Here is a 15,605-nt window from a genome sequence, read left to right as displayed (position 1 = left end):
TAAAACTGACCACTGCATGTACAGAATCATTAGAAACAAAGTCACAGGGCAACTTATCAAATTTCTTCCTCGAGATCAGAACACAACAGAGAAATACTAAATTACTGTGGAAAAGTATTAATCAGAGAGCGCCTGAAAAATATATCCATACAACTTCAAGTAAACTGGACCATACAAAATGACAGTCTCGTTTTTGTAAACAGTTTTAATGACTATTTTATTAATTTTTTTATTATTAATATTTTATTAATAAAATTTGCAGAAATACAATCTGCTTTATTTTAATTGGTAAAACTACTTTAACTCCCAATTACAAAGATGATGATAAAGTATGTAAAAAACTTTAGACTATAGCCAAACTCCTGAGCAAAGTGCACCTGGGGGCTTGATACTTTCCCCTAAAGAATTATAAGGACATTTTAACTACTTCTGTTAGTCATTTTATTAATTAGTCTTTGGAGGAAGGTATATTCCCATGCCATTAAAAACCTCTACTGTAACTCTATCAATATACCACCAGCCTCTTCAAAAATGATTAAAAAGGTTGTGTCTAAAGAATTGATGGCCTATCTAACTGGAGAAAATCTACTCCACCCCATGCAGTTTGGTTTTCGAGCTTACTGCTCCACATCTAACTCCATCTGTCTATCAATGCCAACAAACTGGATTCAGTCCTGACTCCTGCTTATCTTACTGCTTTCAGTGTTTCAGGATAAAACTGAAAATATCATCATCGAGAGCCTGTACAATGGGAGTACCACAAGGCTCAATCTTAGGACCATTGCTGTTCACTATAAACAATTTAGTAAATATGATTTTCATCTGTGTGATGGTGTTAAAACCTTGATGTATGCTGATGACCCAGTGCTATATTTACACATTAAAGACCTTGAACAAATTGCTGCCAAATTAACATTCAGTATTCAAAAAGTGCCAAAATCATTCACATTTTATTCTGAATAAACAGAAATCAGTGACTATGTTCTTTCAGAATGAACACAACGTATTCACCCAAGTATCTACACTGATGGAAAACAGCTAAAAAAAATGCTGTTCAGTTTAAATATTCAGAGGTTACCTTAGATTCCACTCTTATATTTTAAAAAAAACATTTCATAAAGATGTGCCATATGCTGAAATACAGCATAACTACTTTAATTCATTAGGAACTAACTGACAGTTGCTGCATCTAAGACATAATTGAATGCAATGATTCTTTCTTAATTTCATTACTGCATTTCATGCTGGTCACAGGACTGGATTAAAATCCATCAGATCATTTCACAAATGAGTTCTTAAAGTTCTGGATAGTATTATAGTGAGATAATTACTGAAAATAACCTGTAACATTTTGATAATCTATCTATTGTATTTTTTATACATAATGCTGCTCTGACAACTTTGATGGAGAATGAAGTTCCACTAAGTCATGTAGTATAAAGAAGAGCTTTATGACTTGACCAAAGAGTTTCAGCCTGTCCCTTTCATCAGGGTCATCAAGAACAGTATTGCAGACAGCATTTTAAATAAATTAAGTGTGTGAGTAGAGAAAAAAATCTAATAGGAAACATTTAAAACAACCAATTTCTACACCAACAGAGCACCAGCATGGATGGGCTCAGCATGTGGTCATGTGACATAAGACCAAATAAGGAGTGACTGATGTCACATCTAAGTGTGAGATTTGTCCAGCACTGCTCTGAGTAAATGAGCGGAGCTAATGGTAGGACTGTAATATACCTTTCCAGATGACAATGGGAGTGTCAGCGGGAAGTTTAAGGTGGTTTTCAAACAGGATTTACAACCAAACACCTTTATTATCAGCGTGTTGATCAGAGTGAGTTTACTGAATGTAGTCATAAGAGAAAGTTTGGAAGAGTTTGAGGTATTTTCAGACCTGGAGGTTTGATGAATGCTAAAGTCTCCATGAAACAAACTGAAGTCACAGCCCATTGTTCATTCAGTGGGCTAGTTTCAGTCATTGTGCAAATGTACTGTTTATAAGGCTGAAGAAACCTGCAGTCAGCTGAGACTGAAGAAGTCACTTGGATGAGTGACAAAACGATTCTCCCACTTAAAAAGCTAAGTCCAGATGAACAGAATCAACCTTTTGGGATCTTGATGAAACAGCACACCCCTGCTGAAGGATCAGAGTCCCTGCAGCTCTTTGCTGTTTCAGGACTCCAAAATTCTGCTGTCTCTACAAAAAATAAAATCTAAATAACTAAAACTTAAGAAATACAAAAAATAACTAAATCACAGATAAGGACTTTTAAATACTGAATGCAATACAAATTTCTTCAAATTTGTATTCTATTAAGGAGGTCAAGGGCAAATGTGGCACCATATATTGACCTCAAATGCAGAACTTACTCTTAAACGCAACCCTGAGATTTCTGCTATATTTTCTCGCAAGTTCCCATAATGCTGTCCTTACCTGTTCAGTCACATATTTGACTTTCCAAGTAGGTACAAAGGTTTTGCATACAATTGCAGTGATCTGGAACGTTCCACTCAATGCATGTCAGTTGCATCTTCTTGTGCATTACTTCTCATAGCATCTTCATGTCTGCAGCCTTACTATCATGAGAAATATCTCCTGTCTGAAGAATCAGGTGTCAATTTGTGCTCCCTGATGATGTTTCATTACAATTGACAAAACCAAATAAAGGTATCAATCACCATATAACAGACTACCTATAAGCATTTAATAGTTTTTCATTTTCTGTGAAGAAGCAGTGTCATTGTGGTGCTACGAGTGCTGATCATCAGCCTGAAACCGACCGGCTTCCTCAAATTTGACCCTGGCTCACTGTCATTAACAACTGTTTAAAACCAGTCCTCAAGCTGCTCTGCTCACCTTTGTTTTGGAATAAAGTTGTTTTCCTATAACTTCGATACCCTAATGTGGCTTCTCGGGGAAAGAACAAGAGTCAAGGTGTTTGCCAGTCTGAGTTTGGTTTGAATTAAACGAATGCCTCATGCCGCTGGGGCTCTGGGATGCAGAAAAGTTTCTAGTTTGGCAACTAATCTTCAGATAAGAGATAAACCTGACTCATTCAAAGAACATGAAAAAGGCTTGGAACATTATCTGAAATCTTACTGAAACACACCCGAAATTTTAAAAGTGACAAGTCGTTGACAAACTGAGGTGACAGGTGCAATTTAATCTGTTCTTTCCCCAAACAGAAGATACGAAACAAGCCTGATATAAGGGAAGCAACCTCCATACACCCACATGTGAAACCAGACGAAGTGAGGAGGCTTGAATTTCCTAAATGAAAAAACTGGAGAATCATTTTTAGAAAGTGATGAATGTTTGAGATCATCACTGCACTGTGTTAAGCCCTCATCAGACATGTGTCAGAGATAAGGGAGGATAAGGAAGTTGGTGGTTACTTCCTTATGTCATGGTCACCAACTGCCTTTGCAGGTTGTGGTTCATTATCTGAGAGCACAATAGCAGAGGAGGCATTTGGTGCATCGTTTCTCTTCTATTCAAACTCGACCAAGTGAGCTCCAGTCAGAGACGTTATCAGAGGGAGAGGTGACAGACAACAGCAGATAAAGATCTATAAGCTGCAGAACAGCATTAATATTCCTGTGAATTTATGAGATAATATTAATGCAGTAAACAAGCATGAAACTGTGTTCTTATCACTGTCTATGAAACAGTTGCTTTGGTCTTTTTTAAATATTATTTTCTTTTGTCTTTGTTTTTATGTGTTGCCGTGTTCCACTGCCCCCTGGTGGTCAACACAGATGCTGCAGCTCACCCACAGTCATTTAGAATAAAAAAATAATTAAAAACATTTTTTTTTACTTAACACTTAAATTTAAACCCCTTTAAAAACCAGAAGTGAAAAATTAAATCCATATTTGATAAATGCACGTTATGCTTCAGTTTTTAATTTTGATCCCGATCCCATCTTTGGGTTCATCAACAGGGGGACAATTATCAACTTCAGACTATCTGAAAATCTAAAGGAATCATGAAAATATAAATTTTATCAGTCAGTGTCTCCAGTTATGCTGCTGCTGTGTCTGCCATCAGGAAGCCAAGCTGTTCATGTTGGACTTGGAGCCGATAAAAAAAAGAAAACAATCATGGCTAAAAGTTTTGACAGTGTCAGAAATTTGTGCTTCAGCTTTTTTAAATGTCTCCATCTTATAGAGAACAAAGCAATTTATACATTTTAAAGGCTTTTATTGGCAAATAAATCAAATGTATGCACAGAGTTAGTATTTACAGTGTTGACCCTTCTTTGTAACCTCTACAGATCTCCGTAATGTGCTCTAGATCCATTCCTGCCTCATCAGCACTCCAGTTGATCACAGATTCTCAATTTCATTAATAGTGGAATTTTCTGGTCCTGGATCTGAGATATTAATATGCAGATCTCTGAGGGATCACTTTACCTTGTGATGTGGTGAAAAAGGCACAGACTGTCACCAAACTGCTCCAGGATTGTAGGAAGGAGCCGCTCTTTGGTCAATCCTCAACTTTTCTGAACATTTATAATTTTGACATTAGACATTTTTTTTAAAAAAATATTTCCCCCTCACCCTCATCTAGTTTTATTTATTTTCATCTTGAGAGTCTGTCATGTTTGTGGTTTTTGAGTGGGCAAGTTCTTTGACAGCTGCTTTTCAAAAACGTTCAGACTGGAGCTCCATGTGAAAACATGTAATGATCCTTTAAATACTGAACAGCTGTAGACATGCTCAGTGTGATATCACAGAGCCCAGGAGTGACATCACTGCAGCATTACACCTGGACTCAGGTCTGAAGTGGTCTACAGTGTGGGCTCTGCTGGTTCAGTCGGTGTCCTGGAGTCAAGAAGTTGTCTAGAACGCCCCCTGCTGGACCTTCCTGAACAGCTGCTGTCTCTGCTGGGCCGTCATGGTTTCGGCACTCTGCAACAGGTTTGCGATGATCAGCGTCTGCTGCACGCTGGCCGATTTGACCCAAATGCGTCCGTTCATCCCGACTACAAGCTCACACGGGAAGAGGTGCTCAAGGTCTGAGCGGATGTTGCTTTGGGGTGCCAGCAGCCTGAGGGGGTGGGGGGGGGGGGGGGTGGGGGGGGGAGAGTAATGTTTAGCCTGAGTTAAAAAGACCATAGATATGTCATGTCATGTTAGCTGTAGAGGGTGCCATGTGTCAGTTACCTTCTGACGAGACCAAGAGAGACTCTGAATAGCAGACCTCCTGTTCCAAACACTCCCATCCCATTAGCTCGTCCTGAGCTGTCAATACACACCAGCTCTGGTTCCATGTCCCTATTGGCTATGAGGAACTGAGCAAACACCAGGTCGCCCATCTGTACAGGTGACACACAAACACACAGGGAGAAGAGAGGGGGAATCATTACAGTGGCTCTCTTTAACCTAAAGGCTGATTACCTTTAGAGTTCCCTGCACACCAAACGTCAGTCTGATTTTGGATACCTGGACGTTGGGTCTGTTCCTCTTGGTCGCCCCTTCAAATGCCAGGTAGGACAGAGACGCCTGCTCACTCCCTCCGAAGTCCACCTTGAAGACATCTCCAGATTTGGCGGTGACGATCCCGATGATGCTCTCTCCTTTAGCTGGGACATACTGAGGATAAAGAGAGACATAATCAGCTCCCAGCACGCACTACTTTACATTCCGACGCAGCTTTACTGCGGACTTCCACTGGACACTGCCAGACTCCATTTCAATTTTTCTATACTTATGAATTAACCTGCAGGAGGAAGTTTCAGACCAAAACATGAGAGCCTTTGTTTTGGAATAAAGTTGTTTTCCTATAACTTCGATACCCTAATGTGTAGTGTATGTAGTGATAAGAGAAAGTTTGGAAGAGTTTGAGGTATTTTCAGACCTGGAGGTTTGATGATTGCTAAAGTCTCCATGAAACAAACTGAAGTCACAGCCCATTGTTCATTCAGTGCTAGTTTCAGTCATTGTGCAAATGTACTGTTTATAAGGCTGAAGAAACCTGCAGTCAGCTGAGACTGAAGAAGTCACTTGGATGAGTAACAAAACGATTCTCCCACTTAAAAAGCTAAGTCCAGATGAACAGAATCAACCTTTTGGGATCTTGATGAAACAGCACACCCCTGCTGAAGGACCAGAGTCCCTGCAGCTCTTCGCTGTTTCAGGACTCCGAACTTCTGCTGTCTCTACAAAAAATAAAATCTAAATAACTAAAACTTAAGAAATACAAAAAATAACTAAATCACAGATAAGGACTTTTAAATACTGAATGCAATACAAATTTCTTCAAATTTGTATTCTATTAAGGAGGTCAAGGGCAAATGTGGCACCATATATTGACCTCAAATGCAGAACTTACTCTTAAACGCAACCCTGAGATTTCTGCTATATTTTCTCACAAGTTCCCGAAATGCTGTCCTTACCTGTTCAGTCACATATTTGACTTTTCAAGAAGGTACAAAGGTTTTGCATACAGTTGCAGTGATCTGGAACGTTCCACTCAATGCATGTCAGTTGCATCTTCTTGTGCATTACTTCTCATAGCATCTTCATGTCTGCAGCCTTACTATCATGAGAAATATCTCCTGTCTGAAGAATCAGGTGTCAATTTGTGCTCCCTGATGATGTTTCATTACAATTGACAAAACCAAATAAAGGTATCAATCACCATATAACAGACTACCTATAAGCATTTAATAGTTTTTCATTTTCTGTGAAGAAGCAGTGTCATTGTGGTGCTACGAGTGCTGATCATCAGCCTGAAACCGACCGGCTTCCTCAAATTTGACCCTGGCTCACTGTCATTAACAACTGTTTAAAACCAGTCCTCAAGCTGCTCTGCTCACCTTTGTTTTGGAATAAAGTTGTTTTCCTATAACTTCGATACCCTGATGTGGCTTCTTGGGGAAAGAACAAGAGTCAAGGTGTTTGTCAGTCTGAGTTTGGTTTGAATTATCGAATGTCTCATGCCGCTGGGGCTCTGGGATGCAGAAAAGTTTCTAGTTTGGCAACTAATCTTCAGATAAGAGATAAACCTGACTCATTCAAAGAACATGAAAAAGGCTTGCAACATTATCTGAAATCTTACTGAAACACACCCGAAATTTTAAAAGTGACAAGTCGTTGACAAACTGAGGTGACGGGTGCAATTTAATCTGTTCTTTCCCCAAACAGAAGATACGAAACAAGCCTGATATAAGGGAAGCAACCTCCATACACCCACATGTGAAACCAGACGAAGTGAGGAGGCTTGAATTTCCTAAATGAAAAAACTGGAGAATCATTTTTAGAAAGTGATGAATGTTTGAGATCATCACTGCACTGTGTTAAGCCCTCATCAGACATGTGTCAGAGATAAGGGAGGATAAGGAAGTTGGTGGTTACTTCCTTATGTCATGGTCACCAACTGCCTTTGCAGGTTGTGGTTCATTATCTGAGAGCACAATAGCAGAGGAGGCATTTGGTGCATCGTTTCTCTTCTATTCAAACTCGACCAAGTGAGCTCCAGTCAGAGATGTTATCAGAGGGAGAGGTGACTGACAACAGCAGATAAAGATCTATAAGCTGCAGAACAGCATTAATATTCCTGTGAATTTATGAGATAATATTAATACAGTAAACAAGCATGAAACTGTGTTCTTATCACTGTCTATGAAACAGTTGCTTTGGTCTTTTTTAAATATTATTTTCTTTTGTCTTTGTTTTTATGTGTTGCCGTGTTCCACTGCCCCCTGGTGGTCAACACAGATGCTGCAGCTCACCCACAGTCATTTAGAATAAAAAAAGAATTAAAAACATTTTTTTTTACTTAACACTTAAATTTAAACCCCTTTAAAAACCAGAAGTGAAAAATTAAATCCATATTTGATAAATGCACGTTATGCTTCAGTTTTTAATTTTGATCCCGATCCCATCTTTGGGTTCATCAACAGGGGGACAATTATCAACTTCAGACTATCTGAAAATCTAAAGGAATCATGAAAATATAAATTTTATCAGTCAGTGTCTCCAGTTATGCTGCTGCTGTGTCTGCCATCAGGAAGCCAAGCTGTTCATGTTGGACTTGGAGCCGATAAAAAAAAGAAAACAATCATGGCTAAAAGTTTTGACAGTGTCAGAAATTTGTGCTTCAGCTTTTTTAAATGTCTCCATCTTATAGAGAACAAAGCAATTTATACATTTTAAAGGCTTTTATTGGCAAATAAATCAAATGTATGCACAGAGTTAGTATTTACAGTGTTGACCCTTCTTTGTAACCTCTACAGATCTCCGTAATGTGCTCTAGATCCATTCCTGCCTCATCAGCACTCCAGTTGATCACAGATTCTCAATTTCATTAATAGTGGAATTTTCTGGTCCTGGATCTGAGATATTAATATGCAGATCTCTGAGGGATCACTTTACCTTGTGATGTGGTGAAAAAGGCACAGACTGTCACCAAACTGCTCCAGGATTGTAGGAAGGAGCCGCTCTTTGGTCAATCCTCAACTTTTCTGAACATTTATAATTTTGACATTAGACATTTTTTTTTTTTAAATATTTCCCCCTCACCCTCATCTAGTTTTATTTATTTTCATCTTGAGAGTCTGTCATGTTTGTGGTTTTTGAGTGGGCAGGTTCTTTGACAGCTGCTTTTCAAAAACGTTCAGACTGGAGCTCCATGTGAAAACATGTAATGATCCTTTAAACACTGAACAGCTGTAGACATGCTCAGTGTGATATCACAGAGCCCAGGAGTGACATCACTGCAGCATTACACCTGGACTCAGGTCTGAAGTGGTCTACAGTGTGGGCTCTGCTGGTTCAGTCGGTGTCCTGGAGTCAAGAAGTCGTCTAGAACGCCCCCTGCTGGACCTTCCTGAACAGCTGCTGTCTCTGCTGGGCAGTCATGGTTTCGGCACTCTGCAACAGGTTTGCGATGATCAGCGTCTGCTGCACGCTGGCCGATTTGACCCAAATGCGTCCGTTCATCCCGACTACAAGCTCACACGGGAAGAGGTGCTCAAGGTCTGAGCGGATGTTGCTTTGGGGTGCCAGCAGCCTGAGAGGGGAAGGGGGGAGTAATGTTTACCCTGAGTTAAAAAGACCATAGACATGTCATGTTAGCTGTAGAGGGTGCCATGTGTCAGTTACCTTCTGACGAGACCAAGAGAGACTCTGAATAGCAGACCTCCTGTTCCAAACACTCCCATCCCATTAGCTCGTCCTGAGCTGTCAATACACACCAGCTCTGGTTCCATGTCCTTATTGGCTATGAGGAACTGAGCAAACACCAGGTCGCCCATCTGTACAGGTGACACACAAACACACAGGGAGAAGAGAGGGGGAATCATTACAGTGGCTCTCTTTAACCTAAAGGCCGATTACCTTTAGAGTTCCCTGCACACCAAACGTCAGTCTGATTTTGGATACCTGGACGTTGGGTCTGTTCCTCTTGGTCGCCCCTTCGAATGCCAGGTAGGACAGAGACGCCTGCTCACTCCCTCCGAAGTCCACCTTGAAGACATCTCCAGATTTGGCGGTGACGATCCCGATGATGCTCTCTCCTTTAGCTGGGACATACTGAGGATAAAGAGAGACATAATCAGCTCCCAGCACGCACTACTTTACATTCCGACGCAGCTTTACTGCGGACTTCCACTGGACACTGCCAGACTCCATTTCAATTTTTCTATACTTGTGAATTAACCTGCAGGAGGAAGTTTCAGACCAAAACATGAGAGCTTCCGGAGGTCTGCTTGGTGCTGTGATTAATTCGGGGTTATAATTGAACACTGAGAGAAACACACTTTTCACACTTCCAGGTTTCTGAGATAAATTAGCATCCAGAGAGCAGAAAACCAGCGTCTATCGATGAATTAGGTTATCAGAAACTCACACTGGCGTTATCTTACTAATATTTCTCTCACCCTTCTCTGTTGGGAATCGATCCAGAACACGTTGGGCTCCTTGTGTCGCAGCACGCCGCTCTTACACACCACTAGCCGGTCACCGCAGCGCCGCAGGCCCGGACCGCACACCACCTTCTCCGACTTCACCGGCACCGTCAGAGAAATGTTCTCTTCGGCCTCGAAGGAAAACTCGTCCCCCGGTAACAGCACCTCCCCAACCCTTTCCTTCACGGTAGAAAACATGCTGCCGCCTATTCTTCAGCGTTAACTCCTCTAACAGGTTGTTGTTGTTTTCCACCGGAAAAAACCCCCCCAGTATCACACGCAAGAAACATCCAACAGCGCCCTCTGTCAGTCAGGAGGTATTACAACAAGCTGGCAAACATGCCAGTAATTTGTTGGTAGATTTAAAAAACAAAACAAAACAAAATAAAAAAACAAAAACATGTGTGACCCAAACCATTGTTACCAGGTCTGACTGATCTTTACCTCATTTTTAACATGTCTCTTTATTAAATATGTTATTTAAAATCACAAAGTGATTATGAATTGAGAACAAAATCATACATTATTATAGTGTTATTTTATTCTTCAGATACTTTGATATGACAGTAGATTGAAAGACAAGAAAAACAAAAAAAAATAGGGATGAGTCTGAGAAAAAAGGTTCAACAGTGAAGTCCCAATTGTATCAACAAACAATTAAATAAACAGTGAAAAAACAAAAATCCAAGAGTAACGTTATAATTTACAAGAAAAATGGTGTCATTTACAGTTAGGATCATTGTACACCTAAATAAACAACTAAATAAATACATAAATATGTGTAGACAAACAGAGGATCTAATCTAAATTAATTTACAATAAAACAGTTATGTCACACTATATAATTAATGATTCTTTAGTTGTTACATTTTGTGCATTTAATGGCACTTACTGTACATTTTAATTGGTATGAATATATTTTTGTCAGTCTGCCCCAGGGCAGCTGTGGCTACAACTGTAGCTGCCTCCACCAGTGTGTGAATGTGTGTGTGAATGGGTGGATGACTGGTGTGTAAAGCGCTTTGGGGTCCCTAGGGGGGACTAGTAAAAGCGCTGTACAAATACAGGCCATTTACCATTTTGTATTTATTTTATATTTTGGCAGGTTTTGTCTTCCATATTTAGTCCAGTCAGCTGCTGTTTTCTATTTTAATTTATGTAAATATACACCTCACACCTAGTTAATTTCTCCTTAATTTTTAATGTTCAAATATTAATTTTGCGCATCAGCAGATCTCTTTTCTTGAGCAAACGAGAGATCAATCAACTAATTCAATTCAGGCCATAATAAAGGAAAATAGCAAAATTTAGAACAAAGATTTTTACCGTTAACTCAGCAGAGACAGATTTGTTTTTAAATTTTCCACCACCGTTGGCAGCAAGAACTGCAATTGGGTGTTTCTGATAACTGACAATATACGTCTTTCATATTGCTGTGGAGGAATTTTAGCCCACTATTCTTTGCAGAATTGTTTTCATTTCATACACATTGAAGGGTTTTCCAGCATGACTGACCTGTTTAAAGTCACACCAAGGCATCTTGGCATCTTGGCAGAGTCAATCTGGACTTTGACTCAGCCACTCTAATGCCTTCATTTTGTTTTGCTGAGCCACCCAGAGGTGGACTTCCTGCTGTGTTTCTGATCTTTGTCCTGCTGCTTAACCTCAGTGTGCTTGAGCTTCAGGACAGGGACTGATGGATGGATTTTCTAGTTGAGAGCAGAATTTATGGCTCCTGAGTACCATTAGTACCACTGCCACCACCATGTTTGACTGCTGCTATGATGTTGTTTTTATGAAATGTTGTTAGTGTGATGTAATGGGATTCAAAATAGTTCCACTTTTGTATTTTCAAACAGTCTACAGAATATTTTCCTCAAAGTCTTGGGGATCATGCAGAAGCATTTCAAAAAATGTGAGATGAGCGTTTGTGCTGTTTATACTCAGCAGTGGTTTTCTCCCCGTACTCTCCCCTGGATGCCATTTACGCTCCATTTCTTTCTTAATTTTTTTTTTTTTACCTCAACTGAGACGTTACAGTGAAATGATCAGGGTGACAAATATGCAAAAAGCTAAAATCATGAAGGGGGCACACACACAGTAATATAAATGTTCTTGAGGGGGTAAATGAAGTATTACTTTTGTTTTAAAGTAAAGGGTTGTACGGAGGAGGATTAGGGCCAATGGAAAAAAAAAGTCAGAATTCTGAGATTAAAGTCAGAATTCTGAGGAAAAAGTCAGAATTATAAGAATTATAAGTACGCCCCACATAGCAATCAATTCCTCCAATTCCTGAAGATAAACAAATTCCAGGTGAGCTAGACAGCTCTGCAGAAACAGAAACTGCTTTGGAAAATGATGCAACGCTAAAGAAATTCTCCGTTCAACATGAAGCCAGCACACCACCTGACAACTCAGAGGATAAAAACATATTTGAATTTTTTAGTAACAGATATTGATTAGTTGAAGATGAAATTGTTGATATTAAATCGGAGGTGGACAAGCTGTAGATATTGAACCTTCAAGTCGAGTAACAAGGTTTCTGTAATGTAGGAAAAATAGTGATATCGATTTTAAAACGTTTCTAGAATACTAATTGGAGACTTTAAATTGGCTAGTTTTAAAATTATAATGGCTCTTTTAAATTGATGGAGTCACTTTTGAAAATCCTTTGACTGGTCCTATAGCAGGCATTCGATTCGATTCATCAGTATAAAATATTTATGTTCAAAGCACATTTCTCAGATTAAAAAGGGATAGAAAGGTAATTTGTTTTGTAAATAAATATAAATATACAGCAGAAATGTTGTTTGTTAAAACAATGACAAAAATGTTTCTGAACATGCATGGAACAGTTAAACTTTTCCCAATACACTGTGAACAACAGGCAGGTAAGTGTCTTAAACTCCCACACATAATAGCATTTCTGTCACACTTCACTATCAGAACCTTTTGTTCCGTTTCAGCAAGAGCTGCTTTTCTAAATTGACAGAGGCTATCTGGCTTTGTTTGGCTGTGAAGAGTAAACCAGTACAGCTAAAAAGTTGTTCACACGCAGCAGAAGCAAGCAGAGCTGTGTTCAGCTTAAGAGAGAGGTTCTTGATGGCTGAGAAGGAGTGCAGCAGCTCCATGGGGTCTGTGGCACAAGCAAGATAACCATCAAGCTCAACTGCAATTTGCAGCCTTCTGGAGATTGGTCTGGAGAAGAATTCATCTTCATGACTCTCTTTGCTGATCCTCACTCTCATGCTCCATCGTTTTAAGATGTTGTATGATGCATGTCAAGGCTGCAAGTAGATAACACAATTTTGTTATTTAAATTTAAGTGATTATTCCTGAACACACAAACTTAAAATCAGCTAATTCTCAAAAATGATTGTTTGATATTAAGGACACACCATCAATAACTTACAATGTATTAGGTGACATACTCACTTAAATGTGTTCATATGTAATAATACACAAAAATGGGATCATATGAATCTTTGAAAAAAAATCTGGCATACCAGCCTCCATTACATCTGCTCTGTCAGTCCAGGAAGGCTTGAACTTGGGTAAGAGGACTGCAGCTGCAGCCAACTCTGGATCCTCCATCATTGGTCCAAAATGCTTTTGAAGGCCATGCTGCACTCTGATGAGTGGCATGCATGTCTTGCTTGATGTCTCCAGCCTGCTAAGTTTGGACAGTAGTTGTTGGATTACTGGCAGCAGCCCTCCCATGAAGGAAGTGGACTCAGACTGGAGGATGTTTGAAGCTTTCACCAGTGGCTTCATGGTGGTACAGCCTTAGGAATGCAACTTCTGCGGGACTCAACCTGTAAGATACAACAACAAAGGCCACTATGATTACAATAGGGATCTTCTTATTAAATATTAAGAGTCTGCTCACGTTTTCAACCGTCTATTAAAGAAAATTCACAAAATTTGCAACCATATTGGTAGGTGTCCAATTTTACTCACATATTTACCTTGATCATCAAGAGAACCGGCAAACATGTCAAATGTGTGACACCCTCTCAATCTTTTGCAGGCTAGTTCAGAAAAGGGATCACATATACAAAAATGCTGCCCATAGAGCTAACAAATCAAAACAATCCACATTATGTTCTGTAAAAAAAAAAAATCACATTGGGAAACATAACCCTACCGATTAAGACCCATGTCATTTGGCCAATGATACTGATCCATCAGTCGGCTCCAGTGAGCTGGAAGATTAATTTGAGATGCAGCTCAGCAGTGTGTGCCATTTTTGTTTTTAAATATAGACCAGCTGATTTTAGGCCTCTGAGTTTTAAATGACTCAAGATTTAATTTACTGTAATGATGATGGTTGTCCAAATAAGCTAAAACATTCCTAAGAAGTGTAGCTCAATTATGTTATATTATACAAGTTAGCTAGCTCCGTGTTACTTTAATACTGTATCAGGCTAACCAACGGCAGTGACAATATCTTAGCCAAACTAATGACCTTAACACACATGAAAAATAAAAAAACAATATCGTACACGTATAGCTGTAAGACTTCTTACCTCAATGTGTTTTTTTTTTAGATTAGATGCTGAAGTCTTGTAAGCTGATATCACTGTAGAGGTCAAAGTTTGCACTGCATCTGGACGCTGTCTCCTTTTCTCCCTCTCTACATGAAAAACCCATTCATCCGGGTACAGCCACACGTCCTCCGTCTTTTCTACATCGTTTTCTCGGTTGACGGCGTTGTCTTCTGTCTCCATTTGGGCTTCTTTGTCTCCAAATCTTCAGTCTATAAATTTGTTCAGCAGCGGAGGTTGCTTGCGTCTTAAATTGGCGCGGTCGCGATTGCACGGTCTTATTGGCTGCAAAGATGCAGATGAAAGGTTTGAATATTAATTCAAATTCTGGGCATACTCAATTGCGACTTTTGATTTTATAAGTAGCGAAGTAGATCACATGGTCTATATTGTACTCAAGTACGAGTAAAATTTCACACTTGAAAAATTACTCATAAAAGTACAAGTACCCCCCAAAAAATCTAGTTAATTATAGTAAAGTGAGTATTTGTAATTCGTTACTTCCACCCCTGGTTTTTCCTCTCCACTGTTACATATTGCTTGCTCAGAGTTTGTCTGTTGGGGTTTTCTTTTTAATACTGTAAGGTTAAGACCTTAAAGTAATACGCTGCAAGCTTACCTTGCTGTGTATTACTTTAAGACCGTAACCTTACATTGTGAAGGCTTTGAGAAAAAACACCATTTCATTTGGCGCTATACATACTGAAGTGAATTGAATTGAACTAACATGACTAATTCGGCACTTCAAGTTTACCTCAATAAAAGTTTTACATTTTTACACTCTGATTTCTGTTTGTTTATTATCTGTAAGTTGAATAAATACATGTGTTACCTGTTATTTAGTTCAAACTGTGGGTACAAAATGCAGAGAATATGTTGTGTTGTCATGTGACCGGTTCTCTCATGTGTGCCTTTTTCTTGTTTTGTATGCATTTCTCTTATTTTTATTTATTCCTGCTATCTTACTAATAATTTTTTATTCCTGCGGTTGGTGTGGAATTCACATTTTCATTAAATTATTTTAACCCTCTCTGGCATTGATTTTCGTTTTTCAGAAAAAAAAAACTTCACCCTATGTGTGGTGCTGGAAACATTTTACCAACTTATGAACTCATAAGTCTAAAACAAACAAGTTCATGTC

General features: G+C 39.2%; 2 protein-coding genes and 1 long non-coding RNA gene across 3 annotated transcripts; all 3 read right to left on the bottom strand.

Moving 5' to 3' along the window:
- Window positions 1-4,186: 4,186 nt before the first annotated feature.
- Window positions 4,187-8,538, bottom strand: LOC102785487 (exosome complex component RRP40-like). The gene is made up of 4 exons (XM_087830235.1): window positions 8,533-8,538; window positions 5,452-5,640; window positions 5,173-5,324; window positions 4,187-5,056 (listed from the first exon to the last, which is right to left on the bottom strand). Exons 1-4 carry the CDS (start codon window positions 8,536-8,538, stop codon window positions 4,849-4,851), a joined length of 555 nt encoding a protein of 184 aa, XP_087686361.1. The 3' UTR covers window positions 4,187-4,848.
- On the bottom strand, window positions 8,153-10,169 carry exosc3 (exosome component 3). Its single transcript, XM_087852527.1, has 4 exons — window positions 9,891-10,169; window positions 9,394-9,543; window positions 9,115-9,266; window positions 8,153-9,022 (listed from the first exon to the last, which is right to left on the bottom strand). The coding sequence occupies exons 1-4, from the start codon at window positions 10,113-10,115 to the stop codon at window positions 8,815-8,817; spliced, it is 735 nt and encodes a 244-aa protein (XP_087708653.1). The 5' UTR covers window positions 10,116-10,169; the 3' UTR covers window positions 8,153-8,814.
- Window positions 10,170-11,515: 1,346 nt separating this feature from the next.
- Window positions 11,516-14,668, bottom strand: LOC102798360 (uncharacterized). Its single transcript, XR_015720721.1, has 3 exons — window positions 14,447-14,668; window positions 13,424-13,732; window positions 11,516-13,204 (listed from the first exon to the last, which is right to left on the bottom strand). It is a non-coding gene; the product is annotated as an uncharacterized LOC102798360 (long non-coding RNA).
- Between the last annotated feature and the right edge of the window lie 937 nt (window positions 14,669-15,605).

Source organism: Neolamprologus brichardi, chromosome 2 (assembly GCF_056152115.1).
Source record: "Neolamprologus brichardi isolate AB-2024 chromosome 2, ASM5615211v1, whole genome shotgun sequence".
NCBI classification, from domain to species: domain Eukaryota; kingdom Metazoa; phylum Chordata; class Actinopteri; order Cichliformes; family Cichlidae; genus Neolamprologus; species Neolamprologus brichardi.
Note: the sequence above shows the minus strand (reverse complement) of the source record. Positions and strands in the feature narration are given on the sequence as shown.